General features: G+C 38.9%; 1 protein-coding gene and 1 long non-coding RNA gene across 3 annotated transcripts in view; one reads left to right on the forward strand and one right to left on the reverse strand.

Moving 5' to 3' along the window:
- LOC308059028 overlaps positions 1–2,492 on the forward strand; it is a 7,877-nt gene extending 5,385 nt beyond the window's left edge. Inside the window, exon 2 of the long non-coding RNA XR_013926087.1 lies at positions 1,839–2,492. This is a non-coding gene — a long non-coding RNA (uncharacterized lncRNA). The remainder of the gene's footprint in view (positions 1–1,838) is intronic.
- On the reverse strand, positions 2,181–24,177 carry VPS36 (vacuolar protein sorting 36 homolog). 2 transcript variants are annotated; one of them, XM_080375803.1, is made up of 14 exons: positions 23,977–24,177; positions 22,673–22,741; positions 19,191–19,261; positions 17,176–17,290; positions 15,612–15,701; positions 13,052–13,138; positions 9,751–9,783; positions 9,563–9,640; positions 9,025–9,159; positions 8,145–8,210; positions 7,523–7,587; positions 6,980–7,064; positions 4,400–4,476; positions 2,181–4,316 (listed from the first exon to the last, which is right to left on the reverse strand). In XM_080375803.1, exons 1-14 carry the CDS (start codon positions 24,070–24,072, stop codon positions 4,223–4,225), a joined length of 1,161 nt encoding a protein of 386 aa, XP_080231929.1. In that variant the 5' UTR covers positions 24,073–24,177; the 3' UTR covers positions 2,181–4,222. The 2 variants fall into 2 exon arrangements, 1 of the variants encoding a protein (XP_080231929.1); XR_013926086.1 differs by lacking the exon at positions 2,181–4,316 and adding an exon at positions 6,202–6,349.
- Positions 24,178–24,223: the final 46 nt, after the last annotated feature.

The raw sequence follows: 24,223 nt of genomic DNA on the forward strand, positions 1-24,223 counted from the left end.
TACAGTGAAACAGCATTTCGATTATAGCAGTCCCCTCCTTTACTTACTTCCCGAGATCATTTTGATGATTATTCATCAGCAGCTACATGAAACACTCCAAATACATGAAATACTTTGCACTGAACAAAACAATGCATAACTTCTGAACAGTCTGAGCCTTATGCTCAGAACAAGATTGGATTCACAAAAGTGCTGCGACTATTTCAGCCCCTTTTGCCTTGAACTCGCTGTCCATCATTGCTGTGAGCATGGCAGAGTAGGGCTTAACATGCTCTTTCATCAGTGGGAATTTGAAGTCACAGCATTCCACACAGTCCAGTGGGAATGCAGGAGACCCAAGATCCTACTGGTCTCAAGCAGGGATGTGAAGCAGGGTGGTTTCTGTCAGGTCTACCTTTTACAAGTGTGTGCTAACTAGCAGGCTATAAAATTTTCTGAAATGGAGGCTTCCTCACTCAGTCCTGACATTTTTGTGTTTTGGTGTTTTTTTCGTATTTGAGTAATACTTTAATTCTAAACCACAAAGAAAAACAACTCTCAGGCCTGCTGGCCTAGACAACTACCTGGGAGGTATGACACTTGGGCCTCTGCTCTAAAAGGTATTTAAGTATTTCCTTAAAATAAAGACAAATGTTGCCAACATACATGCCCAGAATATCCTCTTAGCATGAGTACTTGCAGCTCATTCTTGGGAGAATAAAATGACAGATGAAGTCTTCCCAGCAGATGACCTGTAACTACAAGGTCTGGCATTTCACGTGAATGCCTGGAGCACTGCGAATTAGGATGAAATGGGAACTGCTAAAATAGGAGAAGCATGTTGCAGATTCATGAATCTAGCTCAGAAAAAAAAAAAGCATTGGAGAGGGGGTTCCTCCCAATGAAAACAATGATTTCACATCAAATTCACAAATGATTTTGAATCAGCCATTCCTGCCTTTTCAGTGTGTATTTTAGAGAACTGTCCAGTTGCAAATGAGAGCCTCCCTGGGCTTGAGGAAGCAAGAACTTCTACTCTTGGCAACAGGCTCCTGCTGTCTCCCACTACTGTCCTCACGAATTCGGTGAAAATACTTCCACTAATTTCACAAGCAGGACAGTCAGGTCCTTTGGACAAACTGTAAAAGTCCTGTTAGAAGAACTGAGCATTGAAGAGTTTAGCTTATCAATACACAGCCAATAGTGATTATTAAAGATACACTTCTGAAGACTTCCAAATACACATACATACATAAGTAACTGTCCGAGGGAAAAAGAAGTTTGCACTTCAGAAATGTGGTTCAGATTAGATCCATGTTTCCATAGGCTGAATAGAATTTTTTTGAAAACAAAGGCAAAGGAGAAATGGACAAGAGGTACAGATTCCTGAGCAGCACTCTTTTCCTGTCAGAGGTATAAAAAAGCCCGTGCTTTCAAATGAAAAACAGAATCATTATTTAAGACCACTCCATAAAAAAAAACAAGCACTTTTTGAACTGACCTCTGATACAAACTTCTGTTTGAAGGACTGTACAATTGGGCAGCCCTGGCAAAATGAGATCGTGATTTTTTTGTATCATGATACAAATATTCTAGGAACAATCAAAACATGAAAGGTTCGTATAGGCATCTTCTGTATTAAACTAGAAAGATCTGTGAGGTTTTCCTCTCCTATAATCCTGCTTCAATAGATTTTTTTTGTGGGTAGTATCAATGGAAATGGGGCTGCGCAATGGCACTTTAGGACAGTGCAATGTACTACCACGATACCACAGACCTGTAAACATGTCACTCCCTCTGTTCGCCCAACAGCTGGCTCCAAGTGTAGCACCAGATACATGATTTCTGTTGTCTTTCAGGTTGGAAAATACATTTCAACGTGTCAAAGACCTTGCCAGCACAGGGTATGTGCTTGGCTCAGACTCAGACTGGTTTCCTCATCAAACTGGTGCTTGTGTAGGTATCTACAGTTCTGTGATTCTGGCTGGGGTGGGTCACAGGCTACTCAACGGAACCATGGCATTCTAATTACATTTAATTTTTCCCTTTAATCAAAACTACCTTGGCACCCTTTTAGCTACAAAAGGAGAAAGCAAAAATATGATGCACTTTAAAAACCTGCCCCACAGAACCACAAGATTTTGATGTGTAAAGATTTTAAAGCCGGCCAAAACATTTAGGAAGAAAAAACCAGAGAACAGTCTATTTAAGAAAATCTTTTAATTTTTATTATTTTCTAGTAGTCATTTTCCCATGTCATGTTTAAATTCTAAACCAGCTATACAGTTTACCCTATAGATTTCTTCCCTGTAGAAAAAAAAAAAAAAAAAAAGTCAAACAAAAATCTTGGGAAAGAAAAGCTCAAGAAGGTACCATCATTCTAAACAGGTTGTATCGTTATTGCTTAAAATGAAAAGCTCAGGGTTGGAGCAACCGAGGTTGGGAGTTGACACTTGGCATTTCCTTTCTCATTTTGTTCTTTCTGCAGAAGACATGCCCCCTTGTGGAGAGAGGTTCTGGCCCATAAACCACTGGTCTCCCTTGACATCGGGTAGAAGAAAGAGTCACAAACCAGCTTTTTCCTGCTGAATTTCTCACTTTTCAGTCCCTCCTTAGATGTGTGATGCTTAGCATACCTCACAGAGATCTCTTCTGTGGGTTGTGGGAAGGATGAAGAAAAGCCGCAAGCCATACGACTCCTGACGAGATGACACTAGATGGTTAACACAGTAAGAATAGCGTGAACCAGTTCCTTCAGCTGTGCCAAATACATTAGGCTTAGCACCTTCATGAAACAGAGGGAAACTGCCCTAAAGAAAGCACTGCACAGAAGTTTGCTCTTGACAAGGATAAGAGGACACAATTCCTTGGACCTAAACGAGCATCTTACAAACCATAAGCATCATCACTGTAGGGTTCTCTGCACTGAACTCCTTATTAATTTGTCTAAGCTATGGTAACACCAAAACAGTTCTGAAAGTATTTTCAAGCTCTTAAAAGCTTTTTCTCCTTTTTTGTAGTGTCGATTTGGCCATTACAACCACAATGCCACCTATGTGTTATTCTTGTCCATATCTTGACTGAATTTTGTTATTTATTAAAACTGGTGACTTCAAAACGCCAAAAATTTTAAGTGATGTGGATAATAAACATCCACTTACTGTTATTACCATGACAACAGATCTTCAAGTAATGTAACAACTCCACTGGAGTTATGAAAACTGAGACTATCAAATTGTATTCAGTGTGAACACAGGGTGAGGAATACCAAACAATAAGATACCTTGTGACTATTAAACACAGGGTGATAGTCTTCCTCCCTTCAATACTGAAAGCAGATTAATTTTCACACATGAGACATAAGCTAACAAACAGTCTCTCCAAAACAGGTAACAGGCTGATGAAACAAACAAATGATCTTTCATTAGAAGTACAGGATAAAACACAAGCACATTAAAGCACAGAGTTTGGTAGAGTGATAGGAGGGTATTCCACTCTGCTACATGAAGAGAGGACAGAGAAAGGGCACCTGAAGTACAACATAATGAGACAGGGAGGAAGATGGCAAGGAAAAAGAGAGGAAGTCTCCACTAACAATGCTTCTATCTGAGATATTAGCATAAGACATAACAAACACTGTGATTTCTAGATTCACATGACATACATTTATCTCTTCTGCAGCAGGTTCTTTCTGTCTCAAAGTACAAGAACTCCAAGATTCTCTCTTAGGAAACCACTCCTTGCTTCAGGGAGAAGGGGTTACTCTACCCTGGTTTTGTTCCTTATACTTCAGTACACACCAAAGTCACTTTTCTTATCACTACGGATACATCTGTCTGCTTTGTTGCTCCAGACATAAACAAATTGAAATTGGAGTATACAGTAACCTGTCTTCTGGGTACTGACCCCCATGGCAGACTACAGAGATAGTCTCTCCACTTTCACTTGTGTGGAATCTTCATCTGACTTCTCTTGAAATTAAAAAGGACAGAATACACCAAATAAAACCTGAAACATGAGCTAGCCAGCTTGAGACAATTAGCAAACTTCTGACTTAGTGATTCCTACTTCCATTCAGTTCCATGTAAGAGAGTTCAGCACTTGAAATACCTGAGAACTGTAAAGCATTGCGATGTTCATCACTGTTGCAGTTGACTAACAAAATTAAAATTTTAAAGTCAGTTGTTGGAAGGGTTCTGCTCCCTTGTTCAACTGTTACATAGTAAATTGTACACAAATGACATTAGCTTTGCGTCAGAAATAAATTTGGGTAGAATCTCAAGCCCTCCACTGAATCATCTCTGCAAAGATGGCCCATCTTTTCAGCAAGAAGCAGCCTAGAGAAAGCAAAAGAAGACGTGCTGTATTACTTGAGGACAACATGGTAACAGAGGTATTAAACACAGCAATTATTACTTACCTTTCTTTGGCTAAGAGAACAGACATCCCCACCAGCTTAGCAAACTCGTCAGCTGTGAGGGAACCCTTTTCAGACACCTATCAAAAAACAAATACACAAATAAATAAACTACAGCATTAAGAGAACAATGATGTTCTCTTAGCTAGTGAATCAGGGTTAGCCTTGTGAAGTGATAAATTGGTAGCAAATCCCTTGTGAAAACAACTAGTTTGTTTGCATTTTTAAAAAGTACAAATAATTACGGGTGTTTGCCCTTAAAAATACCTCTTCTCTGTCCTGGGAAAACTGCCAAATATAAAAAAAGAATGTAGAAAAGACTCAAATTGTAACAAAAATAATCATGTGGTACCCTCTTGTTTGGCTTTTTTTTAAAAGATGCCTTGGGACAAAGAGAACAGAAAAATCAGAATAGCTCAGGCACAGTATACTGTCACAATCAGTATTTACACAGCTCAGCTATCTATACTAAGTGATTCGGCAAACTTCAAGTGATTCAAGTGAAGCCTAAATGAGGAAATAAAAGACCTGTTAAGGGCAGGTCATCGATTTAGAGATTTAAGTCATCTCAGATGGAAGTAGAGAATTTGAGTTTAATGAGATTTAAAATATCCCCACTGTCTATAGAAAAATCCCCACACCTTAGTACTCCACCCTATATTATGGCATACTAGAGGGATCAGTAAAAGCCACCATCACATTCAGCTGACACAAAAGATAGGTGCAGTCTTGGGACTCAAAACTTTGGCCCCATTGTCTCACCCATGCTAGTTAATACATGCTACAATGAAACCTCACAGGCTGGACATGCGGATGCTTAAAATATTAGATATGCAGTCTAGACTTATTATTGCCTTGCATTTCCCAGATAAACATGTTTTATTACCCTACAAATTAATAATTCTTCCATTTCTCCATTGCTTCAGATTCAAGCAAACTTGTAAATCCAGACATGGTTCCCATGTCCTGCTTCCCACGTAACGGGGTAGGGAGGGGTCTATTCTGCATCATTCTCAGCTGTAGTATTTTTATGGAAACTCAGATTAAGCTAGTCCTAACTTGAGATTCTATAAAGCTAAGTGATCAAGTCTGAGTAATGGAAGTCAGCTATAGAATCTAATATGCATATGGGTGATTAATTATCTTTCCTTCCCAAACCACTACTCTCATCAGGGGTGACTTTGGGATCCTTTGACTTCCATCTCATTTCCTGTCTTCACCAGCCTTTCAAAACATCTCTCTCCTGTTTGAAAGGCTGATGACTTCCTTTCACTTCTTCTCAGAGGTTTCATGTTACCATACATTACACATTAAGTACAGGGTGCTTTTGGCCACAATTCTGATCTCATCTTCCCCCTCCTGTACAGGTTAGCCTTCATCATTCAAAGCCTTTCCCTTACGTTTTTCTATGGAGTCAGTGTCTCATATTATGAAAATAAAAAGAAAAAAGGTGTTTCAGTAATAAATCCACCATCTGTTGCTTTTTGCAGTTGACCTTGTTTATTATCAAGAAAAGGCTCTTCCTTTCCTTTCAAAGAGATAAGCCCTTTACTGAAGGCAACAAATTAATTAGAAACCAAAAATAATCAGAAAAAAAAAACCCTAAAATGAACTAGGTATTTTTCTGTAAATATGAGAAAATAAACTGAAAGGATTAACATATATTGAAAAATTTAAGCATTTTAGTTTTGATAATTTAGGATGGAATCTTTTAGATGGCTACATACATTTCTCTTATCTAAAAATCTTTTTGATGAGAGAAAGCTATACAGTAACAATCATGCAAAACGCACTGAAGAGCCTACCTCATTTATCAAGGGAGAAGGTGCCTGTGATAGCTCTACTTCTTCCTGACTGCCCAAGTCAAAGTCCTCTTTGACTCTGATGTTTAACTTTGGGTACACTGAATCAGCCTTTACTCAACTTTATGAACAACAAAAAAATCACATCCCGCTGAAAGAAACACAGGAACATGCATCAAGCAATAGGATAGCAGGACTTTAAAGACCCAGAGGTAGTAAGACCATGAAGGTTTACCACACTGAGCAATTTATACTATTTTTTTCCCTGATGAAGCTAGCCTAATTCTATGTGCACTAGTCTCCAACTGAGTGCTCTTTACAGTGCCAAACTCAGTAGATGTTACACATACAATGTGCTATTTTATGAAATAAACCCAAACTAAACTGCCTATATCAATATTTCAGAGCTACTTTCACCCCACCTTCAAGAATGTTGTGTACAGTGTCTGAAGTCCACTTCTGTTAAATTAAGTGCTTAATACATGCCATGAATTTCATTCTGCAGAGCAAAAGATTTGGAGGAAGGTTGAAGGTTAATGAAGTTTGAAAAGAGAGGAAAAGTGATTTATTCCTTAAGGAGAATGCAATGACTAAGATTATTGCCTGCATAGCACTTTGAAGATGAAAAGTGCTATTTAAGTATTACTGTTAGAAGATTGGAAGTGGAGTATTTTGTATTTCAAAACCTCAAAAGGAAATCCTGTACCTCAAGTTTTTATACCTAATGTGTTTAAATTTCCCTAGCGTGGTCAGAACACTGAAGGAAATGAAGTACACTTACTGTCTCCAAAGCAGAAGCTACCATTTCCTCTTCATTATGAGACTGGAGTTCAATCACCATCACACCACTGTCAAATATCCGAAGCCTATAATCAAAAGAGAGTCTAAATAACTAAAAACTCTGTACACATCACCTATGGTCACATTTCTGATGCATTCACACCTAAAACCACATTACAAAAGGAAAAAAAAAACCAAACAAAAGCTCTGTAAAATGAATATTAAAAGCATCTTCAAAATCTGCAGACTGAAAAGAATGGGGCATATGTCTGAGTTTAGTTAAACACTTTTCCCAGTATGAAAAAAAACCAACCTGTATTGGAAGTGAAAACAATACTGTCTTCCTAGCAAAGTGAACCATTGTTAAAAATTTGTATTTTAATGTAGAGTGGATATTGGTGCTTACAGAAGCATCCTTTAAGCAAAGGATGACTTCGCTTAAAAAGCAAGAAAATCTACTGCAGGTAAAAATATTAAGTCTTCCAAACACCATGGTCTGACTTGCGAGTGCCAGGTTTTATAAATACATCTGTAAAACTCTTACCTTATTGGTAATTTCAGTGACTCCAGCATCTTACAAGCATTTACTAAATCTTCTGGTGACAGCAACTATTAAAATAGTAAAACAGATTTATTTCACAGCTTGCATTTTAAGTATACAACATAACACCAAAACAAACAGTTTTAATAACTACAGCTATAAAACACACCAGGCTATACAATATTGTTAATTTCTTTCTATTTTGCAGCCTACTTTCATTGGCTTCTATGCTCCTTTCTGTTTCCTTACTATGTGTTCTGTAATAATCCTTCTTGCCCTGTTTACAGAAAAAATGGATGTATTTGTTTAAAAAAAAAACCAATTCACCATTCTTTAGTATTCTCTGTCCTTTCAGTTTTCTTTCCAGATAAGTATGAATTTGCCCTTTTATATGGTATTACAAAAAGAAGCATACATTAAAACAACTTGTAGAGCATACATAAACATTGCATGGAAGAAGGAGAAAGAATATAGGTAAACCCCACATTTTAATAAAGGGCTGATCAGTTCATGCTGTTAAAACAAGTAGGGTGAGCAATTGGTAGGGAACTTTTTACACTTTTTCTTTAATTATCTTATCACTGACGTACACTTTATAAAATATTTAATTAAACCAATTTCTCACCTCTAATCCTCGTGCACGATTTACCAGACAGTATACTTCTGTAAGTGACATGATCCCTCCTCGCTCCTGTGTTAAGCACAAGACTGGTAAGAGAAATAGCATTAATCTAGTAAACATGGTATCTTTACTTGCATTTGAGTGATTGAACAGGTAAAACAGAGGAGCTAAATGATGGGCCTTAATGAAAGAAACTACCCAGGCAATACCATATATTTCTAGCATGAGAGGTAAGTTGTAACATCTTTCACCAATCATTTTAAAATGCAAAACACTGATACTACATCCAAAGACTGAATTACTTTGATTTTAAAGCAGAGAATAAGTCACAGGAACAAGAAATGTCAATATATTAAATCTACTACATCAACTTGTTTTAGTAGACACATAGCCCTTATAAGTTGCAACATTTTGGTGAGAATCTTGAATTCTCTAACAGCTTCAGACACACTAGAATATATTACCAAGGAGGGATAGTCTGTGTAATAACTCTGTGTTGTATTTGCAAAATGCATAATTTTAAGGCAGTTTAAAGACTACTTATATTTTTAAAGTCATGTGTTGTTTCACTCTTTCTTTAAAAAAATAATATTCTGCAGCAAGGGATGAATACAGGGCTGTTCAAATGGAAGGAAGACTGCTCGTATGATTTTCTAAGTATCACTGATATTTTGCAGATTAGAAGTTGAGATGCTATTACTCCAAAGAAAAATTCCTACTTCAGGAAGAAGATATATATATATATTCTTTCCATAAACACTGAATGTGAAGCTATGCTGCCAAATCCGAGACTTTAAAAACAGGCACAGTGCTACAGCCAAACACATTTACGTCAAAATTCAGCAACGCATGGAAAATCTTGGTGCAAAATTAAGTGCTTTACCTCTAATGGTGTCTGGAGTATTCCAGCTAGTTGCTTCGCCAGCTGCATGTGGTAATGTGTACCAGATCCATGTGTCTCCCTGGTAACTGGATTAGCTATACCCATACTCAGCAGATAGGACTTGAACCTAATAGTCTAAACAAATAAATTTAGAAGTACACCAGCTAGTGAATGAGTCTGGTTTTGAAAAATCTTTTATTTTATTACTATGTGACAGTTTTGGTGAATAAATCCATTCAGTTTACTACCGATAAAGTCAATTACTATCAAAGAGAAGGCAAGTCTTAATACAATTCAATTTTGACCAGCAGAGGTCAAAAATACAAAAATTCACACGAAGGCAGTAAAATCTGCTTTTAAGAAAGGGTCGAAAGAAAAGCTAATGCTAAACAAGTAAGTCACTTTTACTTTATGTAGGCACTAAAACACAAAAACACCCAACCATGAAGTGTTCCTTATTAAATAACATGTATTAAATGGATAATTTTTGCTTTGCATAGGAACATTTCTGTTGACTTTAAAAACAAAATTCACTTACCTCATCCTCAGTGATGTCACCTTGTTTTTCTTTAATCTTATTGGCTATTGACTTGGATAACTCCACCATTTCCTTAGCCTATCAAGAAAGACACACAGATAAGTCAACTTTCAGCTCTACAGTGAAAAGCATGCTTAAAACTGAGAAAACAAGTGTAAGTCAACTTGGATAAGTGACACATGCCATACCTTCTCCATTAGTTTGCTAAGATCCTCAAAAGCCTGAAACAAAAAGACACCGCAGATCAGTATAATTACAGCATCAAGCTTCGTGGGTACAGTGAGCTGCCTTTGTCCACCTACCCAAGCTTTTCTAAGAGCTGCTATCCCTTTAGATCAGTATGTTACAATGTCAGACATTATATATAATTGGTTGACATACCTGTTTTATACCAGGTCTTAAAATCAAAATTACACAATCCATAAACAAGAATGAAGAAAATCAATCACACACTTTACTAGTATGTGAACACTAGTTCAATATGAAGTCCATACAATAGGAAGGAACAACGAGACACCAAGGCCCACAAAAGATTAAACTGTCCTAGTTTATTATGCTCTCCTAAAAGCTGGGGAAAGGTTTCCTGGTGGTGACGGTAGATTTTTTCCAACAGTTAACCCTCACTCAAGGAGATCTATTGTATCTGGCCAGCAGCAAGACTACTTTAAACCTACAGAAGTACTCCTCCTGACAAGATAATTTTAATCAGTAGATGTTATGAAGTTCTAAGCAACAGCCGTTTCAAATAAGCAAGGAAGAAAGTATATGTTTTTCACATGTATGCTTAACTGACAAGACAAAACCTCTGAAAATGTGTGGCAATTTCTCTTCATCTAAGTATTGCATACATAGGACCAGTGGTGCTAGCATAATAAACAAAAACCAGTTAAGAAAACAAATGAAATAAGATCCACAAGATAAGTGATCAGATTTCAATAAGTTAAGATAAAAACTAGACAGAAAGCATCCTCTGAAAACTCTAGTTGTTGGACCTAAAAACCAAAATAAATACTAGATAAAGGGAAAAAATTATTTTTAAAAAACATTTATTTTCTTGTCTAAGAAACTGTTAATTTTGTTTCAGAAAAACCCAAACAAGTAATATACTGGGCATCCACCACGGGACCATAATTGTATCAAGCCTATTAAGCTCAGTAAACTGCTAAAGTCTCAAATACAACAACTCTACAACAACTTACAAAGGGCGTTTTTAGGCTTAAATAAAACATACTTCAAAAAATGCTGAACATATACTGAAATGCAAAAGTTTTAGTAACGATAACCAACTAGCATTAAAAAAAATCATGTACAAAAAAAGTTAGCAACCATATTAACACAACTATATTAAAAAGCAACTACCATTTCTCCCACCCTCAGCAACACATATTCAGCCTTCTCGCCCACATCTCTCAAATACGTGACAACACGCCCAGGTGGTCAACCTTTTCAAACAACCTTTTTTGAACAACTGGTGCAAGAAAAATTCCTGAAACTTTGCAGCTAAAGCTTGTCTGACAGCAGCACCCAACTCCTGCAGCCACAAATAAAGAAGATTGTTCAGTTAAGAGTATGTCAAATGACCCTCTAGATATGTCTTGCCTAGGCTTCTAGCCATTGCTTCTGTCTGCTTCCTAGCTTGTCCTGCCTAATCCCCCACTAGAAAGACACCTTAAAAGAATTTGCATAGGAAGACCTAACTGTTCCCAGCTACACTTAGGTGCCTTACTTAGAAGCTTATTGGTCTGAGATTCAACGTGCAGAGACAGAGATGCCTCCAGGAAGGGACAGGGTTTGCTTTTCATCAGAACCCTTCCTAATGGTGCCAGTGTTTGTCCACTGACTGGAGAAGTCTAGCTTCTTAACACTTGGTACCTAGGTTAGGTATCCAAAATTAAGTGGGACAAAGCAAGGTCCAAGGTGAGAAAAGATAATATACTCGTGTATAACAATAATCTACCACTATCAGAACAAAAGCTTCTCTTTGGAATATTTCTTCTTATTCTGCCAAATTCAATAATTTAAAATAGATTTCCTAATCTATAGTGTAAATCAAAGTCCTCCTACTGTATTTGTATATGATATCAACAAAAAGTTTTCTAATAAGGCTTTTCCCAGCTTATTTCTAATCTCTATAGCCTGCATGAAAACATCATTCATCAAAAGAACCCTTGATTTAGCTAAATAAACAGCATGCTGTGTCTAACTCCTCCTCTGCCTGACTCACCAAGGGCAGGCCTGGAAACAAAGGGGAATGTGCACACACCTAACAGGAACTTCCTCAGATAAACAAAAGGCTAAAGAACTGGATTCTTATCAGCAGTGAACAGCAGATGCAGGAAGCCTTTTCCTGGAAGCCAGGGCACCATTTTTTAAATTAAGTCATTTATAACATTTACAGCTAGAGGATTTTACAAGCCATGGTTTTCCTTCTTTCATACAACATGTATAAACGGATTCATTTTACTCTCTGACAAAGCTGCTGAAGGAAAAAATAACCAGACAATACCTTTTGAACTATATACACAAGCATGTAACCACAATACCTTTTGAACCACACACAGAACTTCATTCATTACATTCCTTATAAATAGAAAGGAAAAATTTTAATGCTACCAGTATCTGAAACAGTAGGCAGCCTGCAAAGATACTATAATTTTCTTAGGTACTAGAGCAGTGAATGTCTTTTTTTTATTGTGCCACACTGAATTCCATAAAGCTTTGCCACAAAAATTAAATCTATTGCATGTAGTTTATAAGTACTTCTGTATTAATCTCTACTACCAAGACGGAACCAGACTATTTTTGAGGCTACTGTTCCCAGGTATATATGAAGAAATTAATTGCCTCTGTTGTCCATCAGTATTGAGATCTGAAATTCAACTATTGTGCTGTTTCTGGGGAAAAGGATGGTCTCCATTTAGCCCAGGTATTTTGCAAAGATACTTGTAACATCTTGCTGATGCCTGGACTGCAGAACATTTTACTGTAATTATAAGCCTAAATCTTAACATTTAAAAACTGAGTAAGATTAAAATCTAACTTTACCAGTTACATGCAGACACTTAGATCAGCATATTATCCTTAATATATATTACATTTTCAACTGAAATTACAATTAGCTGTAAAAAAATGAAGGACCTCCCCCCACGCCCAAAATTGTAATAGTCTACTTCTGCAGATGCCTTTGTGTTCTGCCTCCCCTGATCAAAAGTCACTGAACTCGAATTTCTAATTCTACTAAAGTTAATTTCATAAATACACACCGTTAGTTTCAAAGAACAGTCTTCTTGAAAGGAACTGTTTAAATTAAGTACCTTTACATATATTGAAAAGCCAGTTAAACACAGTAAATAACCATAAATTATACACTCTAAAATTAATTCAGACTTCACAACAAAAACAATAAATATTCTCAGCTGCCCCTAAAAGAAAGTGTGAATGAATGTAAATGGCTCAGGTGGTTGACCTTGAAACATCAGTAGTATTTACCTCGGAAATGTTTTTGTCAGTCTCTTTTCTTTTTTCCTCTAATTTCCTTTCAATCCCTACAATTCCTACAGCCCTTATTCTTCCTGCCTGCAAAAGAAAATAATGAAAGGAATCAAAATAGGAAACGCTAAGTTTTCTCATCCGCCTCACTGTGAAAAACTTTACATTAGATGACAGGAAACATTCCCCCAAAGAGCTGGAATCACACATACAATATTTCATATATTTCTTGAAAGTATTTTTTAAACCAGTGTAATAAAATAAACAGTAAGCATGAAGCACGTATGAATTTGCTGTAGTAGACAGGTAAGATTACTATATTGAAGCTATTAATTATGAAGATGCTTAATAGCCTGATCCAGACTGCGCATGCCAGCTCATCTCAATTAGAGCCTCTGAGTCCATGTGAACATCTATACTAGAGCTGTGCAAACGCATGAGTGTATCTGAACAGGATTACCTCAAGAAATCTACCCTGAAGAAACATAGCCACAGAAACACAATGCGAAGTGCAGTCTAATTTACCTTGCTGAGAAGTATCAGAAGGGAGGTGATGGTGAACCTTTTATTTGATACCAAATGTGTTTTCGAAAGACTGGTACCTAAGCGGCAGTGGTGCCAGCCCTCAAATCTCTGACTGCAAAGCTTAGCACTGGTGTTAACAATTTGCTACGACTCAAAATTAAGAACAGGAGGTAAGGCATTTTCATTGATTCTTGATGCAGGGTCCAGGCTTTGCCGTTAGTCCAAATGCAGCAATGTTTATAGATACTACATTTACAAAAGGAAGACATGTGATCTGACACGGAACAATCTTTAAATCATCCTATTTCATTCATATAGTACTATATGTTCAATATATTCATATATTCAACACATTCATATGCCGAAACAATATCTACATATTTATCACAGAATGGTCAGGGTTGGAACAGACCTCTGGAGATCATCTAGTCCAACTCCTGCTAAAGCAGGTTCACTAGTGCAGGTTGCACAGAATCACATCCAGGTGGGTTTTGAACGTCTCCAGAGATGGAGACTCCACAACCGCTCTTGGGCAACCTCTTCCAGTGCTCTGTCACCCTCAAAGTATTTTTTCCTCATATTCAGATGGAACTTATTATGTTGCAGTTTGTGCCTGTTGCCCCCCTGTCCTGTTGCTGGGCACCACTAAAAAGAGCCTGGCCCATCCTCCTGACACCTGCCCTTAAGATGTTTGTAGACATTGATAAGGTCCCCTCTCAGTCTTCTCTAGGCTAAACAGGTCCAGCTTTCTCAGACTTCCCTCATCAGAGAGATGCTCCATCCCCCCAGTCACCTTTGTAGCCCTTTGCTGGACCCTCTCCAGTAGTTCCCTGTCTTGCTTGAACTGGGGAGTCCAACACTGGACACAGCACTCCAGGTGCGGCCTCACCAGGGCAGAGCAGAGGGGCAGGAGAACCTCCCTCCACCTGCTGGCCACGCTCCTCCTAATGCACCCCAGGGTCCCACTGGCCTTCCTGGCCACCAGGGCACACCGCTGGCTCACAGGCAACTTGCTGTCCACCAGAACTGCCAGCTCCTTCTCCACAGAGCTGCCTTCCAGCAGGTCAGCCCCAGCCTGTACTGGTGCGTGGGGTTGTCCCTCCCAGGTGCAGGACCCTACACTTGCCTTTGTTGAACTTCCATGAGGTTCCTCTCCGCCCAGCTCTCCAGCCTGTCCAGGTCTCGCTGAATGGCAGCGCAGCCTTCTGGTGCATCAGCCACTCCTCCCAGTTTTGTAGCATCAGCAACTTGCTGAGGGGACACACTGTCCCTTCATCCAGGTCATTGGTGGATAAGTCAAACAGGCCTGGACCCAGCACTGACCCCTGGGGAGCACCGCTGGCTACAGGCCTCCTGCTGGACCCTGCGCCACTGATCACAGCCCCCGGAGCTCTGCATTCAGCCAGCCCTCAGCCCACCTTGCTGTCCGCTCACCTAACCCACACTGCCTGAGCTTAACTATAAGGATGTTATGGGAGACAGTGTTATCAGTTTATAACCCAGAAGTATGCACACAGATAAAGAAGGTAATCTAACATATGACAAAGAGATTCTCCTTAACAACTGTCCATTTAGCATACACATTTAAATCAAACATACAAAGGTTCCAAAGAGTTATATAAATTACATGTTATATATTTGACTTCCAGCCACAAAAGTAAAACAGGAAAGAAAGCACAATTCAGACCAAAAAACTTTCAGCTTCATTAGATCTCTCATGCTGAATTAATATTTGCATAATTGTGTATGTGCGCATCTGTGTGTGTCTGACTATATAAAAAAAACGGAGCTAATTATCAACTATTCCAGTCTAAACACACTCTTAAGAAAGACAGGCCATAGTGTTCTGTATCAGGTGAAAACTGTAAATGAGAAACTAATTTATGCCAGTGAAGAAACAGGCAAAGTAAAGCTGAATTCCCACATGTGTCCATGGTGTTGGTTAGAGAGGCAGGCCAGATGCAGCAGATTGGAACAGCAAGAAATGGAAACGACATTATTACATACAGATTCTGCTCAGAAGCTCTGCGTGTACCTGTGGATCCTTGTTAACTTGTATGGTCTGACCAGTGGGCATGTTCTCCCATCTCCTATGTGTGATTTCTTCTGATAGTCGTCTATAGAACTGCAAACATTAAAGAGTGACAAGAGAGGTTTCATAAACCGTGCAGAGTACCTCTGGGTATTTTTAGCATCTTGGTGGTAGATGAAAGAAGCTTCAATGTAAGACAAAGCACAGGAACACCTACACATCCACAGTACAACATTACCTGAAATTTCTTAACGTCCAATTTTCAAAAATATATACATTAGAGAAGGAGCCATGTAGTTACTAATTAAACTTGCATGATTACTTTTATTGTAAAATATTTTTTTCAGATATTCAAAATGTTCCAAAACATGCTAAATTTAAAAATGTCAAGGTTTGCTCAAAGGTATGCTTTTAAAGGAGGGAAAGCTGAACAATCCAATTACTATTGAACTGTTAATTGAACAATATAAAGATGACCGCACACATCAATCACACTTATTTGTTTATCGCTAATACCAGAAGCTGGCATTAGTTAATTAGTTAACAGTAGTTAACACTAAGTGTATCCCACTGACCAAAATCCAGAAAGAAAACCTATTCCAATGTTACAGTGCAGTTTTCAGGAAGGCATTCTGAAGTCATAAAGAAAAAATCTGGAGTGTAATTGATATGCTAGGTAAAAAGTAAATATAGTAAGTTTGATTTTCAGACACTAGCGTTAACATTAAAATAAATAATGTTATAATTAGGCAAAACAGCTATACAATTATAACTAGGCATAAATCTACACTTGTTCTAAGCTAGAAACAGCTCACAAAGAAATGAAAGTGAGTCTGATCAAGCAATGCATTTATAAGCCAGTTATATCTAAGTCAAGTTGAAAACCTGATTTTCTGCAGTGAACAGATACAGCTTTTTTCATTGTTCAAAGTTAAAGTTCTCAGTTTCTTCAAGTGAGGATCTTATAATGTGAAATTTCTTTACAGAGTGCAATTTCTTTATTTTTTAGGATAAGCCTTCTTTTTAAAAATATATTACGTTTTTTTAGAATGTTAAAAGCCTTTGAGATTTGGTGTAGGTAAAAAAAATAAAGATTTACAAAAAATAAAATGAAACAAAGCTCCAAGGTGACAAAAAGTGTTCAGCATTAAAACTAAAGAGATGATTAGGAAGGAGTGAGTTGCTTGATTCAGGTTCAGTAAAAGGCTAGCTACAAAGAAACGTTTTACTCTGTTAAGCATTTAATAGATTTCAGACATATGACTTCAGAAAACCCTATGTTCAATTTAAAATACTAAAAAAGGAAGTATAAGATTATATTAAAACTACTAAAATAAGAACAAAGCTTAATAATGCCTCTTGGATTTTTGGAACTCCATTTGTATTATTTAACCAAAGTACAGAACCCTGAAAGCTCACAGTGTTTGTCTTCAAAAAGGATGTATTGAAAAAGCTCCACCTCAAAAGTAAACATGGAAAGATCATGGAAAATTATCACTAATGCAGCAAGAGGGGAAAAGCATGTTCAAAGATCTGATGTACTGGGCTTGCATGGTACAAAACTTACCTCAATCTGCCCATGTTCTTTGAAAGAAAGTTTGATGTAGGAATATTTGCTGCTTTGGAATGGACCAGGCTCTTTGTTTGAAGAAGCAGGATGAAGATGAACTACTATTTTGGCACTAAGAAAAAGTTATACAAAAGAGGTAGCTTTCTGTAATAGCTAAAAAAATTTGTTTCTACGAAGTTTAACATCTAATCAAAACCTCTATTAAATTTATCTCACATAAGAGCTAAAATACATCAAATAATGTTTTATGTTTGTACATCAATATTTAAGTATTTTGACTCAGTATTATAGTAGATCTTGCATAAAAAGTACTAGAAACGCTGAAACACCAACATCTCACAAATTTAAAATGTACCCACCACCAATTCTTAAGAAATAAACATAACAAATGTTAACATTTCAAGGAATAATTTCTAAAAAAATCTTTTAGTTAAGATTAATCATCAAATAGTCATTTAATTTGGCTTTTGACTTGCAATAACTATTGCCAAAATACACTATCTTTGTAACAGGAAAACAAAAGGTCTCGATACTATGCTTAATCTGTCCCACTTGTATATGTCACTTGTGAACACTGTATGTGAATTTGTCCAAAACCAACATTCAAAGTTAGCACACATGGAAATAACAGTCTAAAATGACACCTATCACCAAAGCAAACTCTAAGATAGCATTATTTTAGGAACATAACAAACTGCTATCACAGTAGAACTGCAAGTCCACCATTATAATTTCACTTTACTTTTTTCATGGGTCTTTATATAGGTGACTTATCAAGCATTAGTGACTTACCTGATTTATTCTGGACACCTCAGCACATTACCTTACCCATCCAACTACAGGCTGCAAGCAGATGTCAACTATATATATATTTCTCCAGTTAATATTTTTCTCTTCTTCTTATGAAACTTTGAATCACAGAATCATAGACTCATTTAGGTTGGAAAAGACCTTTAAGATCATCAGGTCTTCCAAGTCTGCCACTAAACCATGTCCATATGCGCCACACCTACATGTCTTAAATAACTCCAGGGATGGTGATTCCACCACATCCCTGAGCTGCCTGTTCAAATACCTGACAAACCTTTTCAGTGAAGAAATTTTTCCTAATATCCAACCTAAACCGCCCCTGGTGCAGGTCATTTCCTCTCGTCCTTTCACTTCTTACTTGGGAGAAGAGACCGTCCTCCACCTGCTTACAACCTCCTCTCAGGCAGTTCTAGAGTGATAAGGTCTCCCCTGAGCCTCCTCCTCTCCAGGCTGAACAGCCCCAGTTCCCTCAGCCGCTCCTCACCAGACTTGTGCTTCAGACCCTTCACCAGCTCTGCTGCCCGTCTCTGGACACGCTCCAGCACCTCAGTGTCTTTCTTGTAGCGAGGGGCCCAAAACTGAACAGATGTGGTCTCACTAGTGCCAAGTACAGGGAGACAATCGCTGCCCTTGCCCTGCTGGCCACATGGTTTCTGATACAAGCCAGGATGCCATTGGCCTTCTTGGCCACCTGGACACACTGATGGCTTTATACGCTTATACACTTCTTCATACACAAACCATGCTGAATTAGTTATTCAAGTGAGTGGAAACACTTGAGTTCCTTCTAATCACTGCTAGCATTTCCATGCTCAAAATCAATCATATTTGGTCATAAAAAATATATATAATACAGGATTTGGCAGAGTTTCTATCCCCAACCAGTTCTGTGGCACAAAAGACTAAAAGTAGCTTTCAAATTTAGATTCAGCAAAATCACCGTTGTCATTTATGACTAATGAAATTAAAATGGCAAGTTACAATGCATACTTGTTTAGTGATTACAAGATTTAGCAAATCATATCAAACACTGCTTTGTCATGACTCTCTTACACACTTGACCTCAAGTGAGGAAAGCAGGTCCTTGTGGCTGTCAATCTTAGATTACGAAAGGAATCTACCATGAATTAATATATAAACTTGGGTACCTCATATAACATGCATGTGCAAACTATCCACCTGAAAAAAGATTATCACCTTACCTTTTTCCTATCCCAGCTGCCTGCTCTTCAATAAAGACGATCTGAGACAGAGGTATAGCAATGCAGCACTCCTGGAATAATCAATGCAAGCACAAGTGAAATTGAAGCCATATACTGACTATTCATTCTCTAAAACCAAGTGTTCTTTTTCCTTATTTCACAAACAGTATGGATCTCTACAGGTGCTGCCTGAGGCACTCCATATGAAATACGATAGTAACAATCAAAACAATCTATTAAAGAGAAATTTAAGTAGAAAACTAATAGAAAGTTGCAACTGAGCTCTAGTTAATAAAAAACAACCCAAATGTGTCACTAAAATTTCCACACTACTGCAGCATATCCCTGTAGGTGCACAATACTCAATTCTTAACATTTTTGAATTGATGTTACTTCGGGAGCTAAAACAATATCCAAAGGCATCAGTCTTTTAACATGTTGAACATGTACAAAATTAGAATATCTCTGAGTGGAATATTAATTTCTCCATCTATCCCATACCCACGGACTTAATCCAGAAGTTGATGGCTGCATCTCAACACACATTTATTGGACTGTGCTTTAGACAAAACAAAGTGGAGCAAGAAACAAGACTATAGCCATCTGTGGGAGACTAACCTACCCAAGATAAACTCTTAGTCTATATATTTGAGATATAAATTGCTCAAGGGAGTGAGTGATTCAACATATCTAATTAGGTGCTGGTCTTGTTTTGGTGAATATCCTTCAGTGAAGTCTTTTGCACAATAGCTTGGTGATTGACATAGTCACCCAGAATACAGGAAACACAGGATACATTCCCTCTTGAAACCTCTCTCTTCCATCTGCCATGAGGGTGTGCCTAGCACCAGGTTACAGTGAACACTGTTAGAGGGCCCTTTCAATCCCTACTACCAAAATTGTTCCTCTTTGCATGGAATAATTAAATATTCATTAATTTGGAGATTAGAAAAGTATACATGCAGGAACTCTTGACTGATCAGTAAACCTCTCACTGGGAAAAAGCATGGATTGTATTTCCTGTTCTAAAAACTCTTTATACAAGCTATCTAGATTCTTCTGTGGCTCCAGATTCTACAGCCATTACATACTGTAAAACACCCACATAGCTCTGAACGCTTTAAAGACAGGCAAAATGATACTTCCGTTAAAAAAAGGTTTTGAATACAAGAGTCCAACTATTTATAATATGTACACTTCCAAGATGATTAACTGATTTAGTTCACAACTAGAAAGTTATGGACTTCTTGTAAGCACAAGGAGTTAGAATCACTCCTTCCTGGTGAGAGAAGCAAGAGGAAGGGATACAAAAAGACAGATGTGTTAAAAATGCTGTGAGCTTATCTGGATACTTTTTTCCTAACGTCTCATGCTCACATCATGCACAGTTTTGTGATTTAAAATGTACAAATCTAGCTATCTAACCAACTTAAAATAATCAATATTTATTCCTTTGATAATCACTGTATTTTCTAAACTGTTCAACAACAGATAGTATGTAACAACAGCAGCTATAAAATACAGCTGTCTGGTTTTGTAAAAAGGTTTGCTATGTTAACCTAACGATAACTGCCCAATTTATTACTAAAGTTTGCTGACACAATAAAGGGGATTTTCTCTACAAGTTTATTCTAGTAAACTAGCTAAGGTTTCTAAGGCTGATGTTATATCACAACTGAACTTAGTCAACAACTCACCATGAAAATAAAAGGGCACTGTGCTCCCCATGTTTCAGTCCTCAGAGCTTGAAAAATAATCAGCTTTATTTACCACACGAACAAAGTTATTTATATTTACATCCCCCCTAATCAGAACTGGCTAATTTTTGCCAATTTCCTAGCCACATGTACCTGTCCCTTCTGTTAATCAAGCCTGGAACCTGTCAGAATCTTTGCTGAGTTCAATTAATTTGCTAAACTAAAACTATTTTTATTATTCTCCAAGGTTCTCCTCTGCTGATTTAGCAAATCAAATGATCTTGGAAGAGGACAAAAAGCCATGTGGCTCAGGAGCACAGGGGGAAGTCAAGGAAAAGAGACATGTATCATCCTTTTGTTGGGAAGGAGAGAATACGGATGTGGACAGTTGTAAGACTTGCTGAAGTCATAATGCTTATTGTCACTCCAAGCAAGCAAAAAGGCCAAGTCAGATCAGAAGCAATGCCTGTTGCAGTACATGCCCATCTCTCAAAAAGAGATGCTGATGAAGAAAAAAAGGATTAACACTGTCAGTTTAGCAGTTAAATTATCTCACACTGCCTGTGCCCAAAAAAAGTTAATTTATACAGAATAGTTCATGGTCTGGACAATCAACCCCTGACTTGTTCAAGTTAACCCCACCCTGGGGACCAGCTCTCAAAACATTTTAAAAAATTCTTATTAAAAATAGTTCTGCTGTTCCTGCAAACAATCCCTGAAGAAAAAAAAACTGCTTTGCCAAACTAAGCACATCCTTGGTGACCTTACCTTCTTCAGAAGGCTCTTAGTAGCTCCCTGCTTTGGAGCAAGGATGTGGTACTTGGTAGGGAACAGCCTTTAGGTACGAGAGGTGCTTCAGCTATCCTTGCATAAAATTACTCCAGTGGAATATAATTCACCTTTGAGAAGTTGTCATCTGAACATGCTCTGTCTAAACTTTGGTTTCCAGGGGTAAGTTTCTAAAAGACTGTGTCCAAAACAAGCATTAATCCAAATTGGTTCTGAGGAGGACTTCTTCAGTTGCAGCTGTACATTGGTGCATGCTGTCACACTCTATGCCTAGAGCTTCGTATGCGTTTGTAGTCTTTCTCACTCACTTTTAGCCTGCAATCTCTGGCTGTGGCTTAATGGTACAAAGCATTCAGCAGCAGTATCACTACAGTGTAGTTCTGACATTGCCACTTAACCTCTGAGTCAATTCTCCATAGCAGTACAGACAAATGTTCTGGCTTATTGAAGGGATGGTTGAGCGCAGGAATAGGCAGTTGGGAGGTTAAGACCAGTACGAAATAACACTGCCACCAAACACATTCTGTTACCAGATCATGGTCTGGAACTATATGGTGGGAGCAGAAGACAGGGGAACTTGGACTTGAAAATAATGAAGAAGAAAAGGTCTTTCTAGACAAGGAGCATGGGTGAGAAGTTCACATTTTGATCTGCCTAACACATTCAACTTCAGTCTCAACCCCAGTGTTTTTTAGTGCATGATACCAGACTCTTTTCTCCTTTGTGTTTGTGCTGTAGAAAAGGAAAATTTATATGATTAATGCCCATCCCTGCTTATCTCTGCATAATTATTTTATTAAAGCAGAAATAGGTGAAAGAACATTCCTGTCTCTTATTTTCTCTCCACTATGAGGCAAAAAATGGACTACACTTGTAAAACAAAACACACACAAAGGAAAATACTCATCTCCTCTCCATGTGCAGTCTTTTCATTGCAAGCTACCTGTTATGGAATTTACAGCTGAACGACATAAAAGATACAAAAGTGGGACTTACATGATTCTTCTGATCCCTCCAGATTAGTCTGTGCGTGCTAAGCAGTAATACTCCACTATCAAATTTAACCTAGACAGGAAAAATAAAAGAGATCATCAACAAACTTGACCAGTAAGCTGCATAAATACTGATCTTGGACACATTACATGTTACCACAACATAGCAATCAAATTCAACAAGCCAGTATTTTAAGAAAACTTCTCCCACCCCCCACCCCCCCCTAAAAACGCAATAAATGAAGTTTAGGAAACAATGGAGAAAATTAGTATAAAAGGATTAGATGGATATACACAAAGTTCCTTTTTCAACTGTATAAACTTTCCCCCAGGAAATCCTGAAGGATCCTCCCTCCATATGCTGTGCAAGATACACAAACATTCTTAATATCTTATTTTAAACATAGCTATTGGCTTTGGAACACTATTTGCTGACAAGGAAAGTAAAAGTTATGCAAAAAAAGCAAAGCACCCTGATAAGAAGACACTGTGCACAATCTGAAATCTTCTGGCCTATCACACGGAAGTATTGCTTCTATCCATTTTTACTGTTGAAAACTTCTTCATTTATCCGACAGCAATCAGCATGTGGAAAACCTGTGTTAGCAAATTGCTTCCTACTTGTAAAACTTGAGGCACGTTTTTTTCACAGCTTTTTATGAGGGTATGCAACTACTGCGGCACGGAAAAATGAAGAGATCAAGAGTCAGCCCAGCAGCGAGGTGAAGCAGTAAGCAGGCAGGCTCAGATCCGAGCAGCGGGCAAGGGGGCAGCCTTCACGACCAGAGCTAAAGAGTATTTTACAACTACCAGAAAGACTCAGGTGTGAATTGTATGACACGGCCTGTGTGTGACACCCAACTTGCGGCACCGAGTGACAGGGGCGCGCTGAGCCTCCGGGACGGGCAGGGTCAGCCCAGGCCATGGACATCAGGTTTCACCGCAGTGACACCGGCTACACGCGCCCTATGGGCAGCCCAACCTTCCGCCATGTGGCACACACCGTCCCAGACCTTTCTCGGTCCCGCAAGGCCCGGATCTCCTCCCCAACAAGCTTCTCACAGGGCCAAACCCTGTCCGGACCCTGCCAGACCCCGGGGCGAAGCGTACTCCGCCCCCCTCTGCCCTGACCGATGCTCCGCCTGCAGCCCAGGCCCCTTCACACCCCGCGTCGCCCCACCTCGCCCGGTACCACCCGGCCCCCGCCGTCCCCCTCGGCCGAGGCCCAGGGCCGCGCCTCTTCCCCCCCCTGCCCTGCCCGCCGGGCCCCGCCGCGCCGCCAGGCCCCGCGCAGGCCGCGCCCGTCACCTTCTCCTCCCCGTCGCAGAGGCGCACGCCGCGCTGCTGGACCACCAGCGTCTCCCCCAGCTCCAGCAACCCACTGGTCCACACGAACCTGTCCATAGCGGGCGCGCAGCTCCCTCCCCTCCCTCCCTAGCTGCCGCAGGCAGACCAGGCCGCGGCCGCCGCTCCCCGCCCGCAGCCGCCGAGGCGAGCAGACACCATCCCCACCCGCGCCGCGCCTCGCCCTCTAGCGGCGGGCGGAAGAACGGCC

The sequence above is a fragment of the Falco punctatus genome, assembly GCF_963210335.1.
Source record: "Falco punctatus genome assembly, chromosome: 2".
Classification (NCBI taxonomy): Eukaryota; Metazoa; Chordata; class Aves; order Falconiformes; family Falconidae; genus Falco; species Falco punctatus.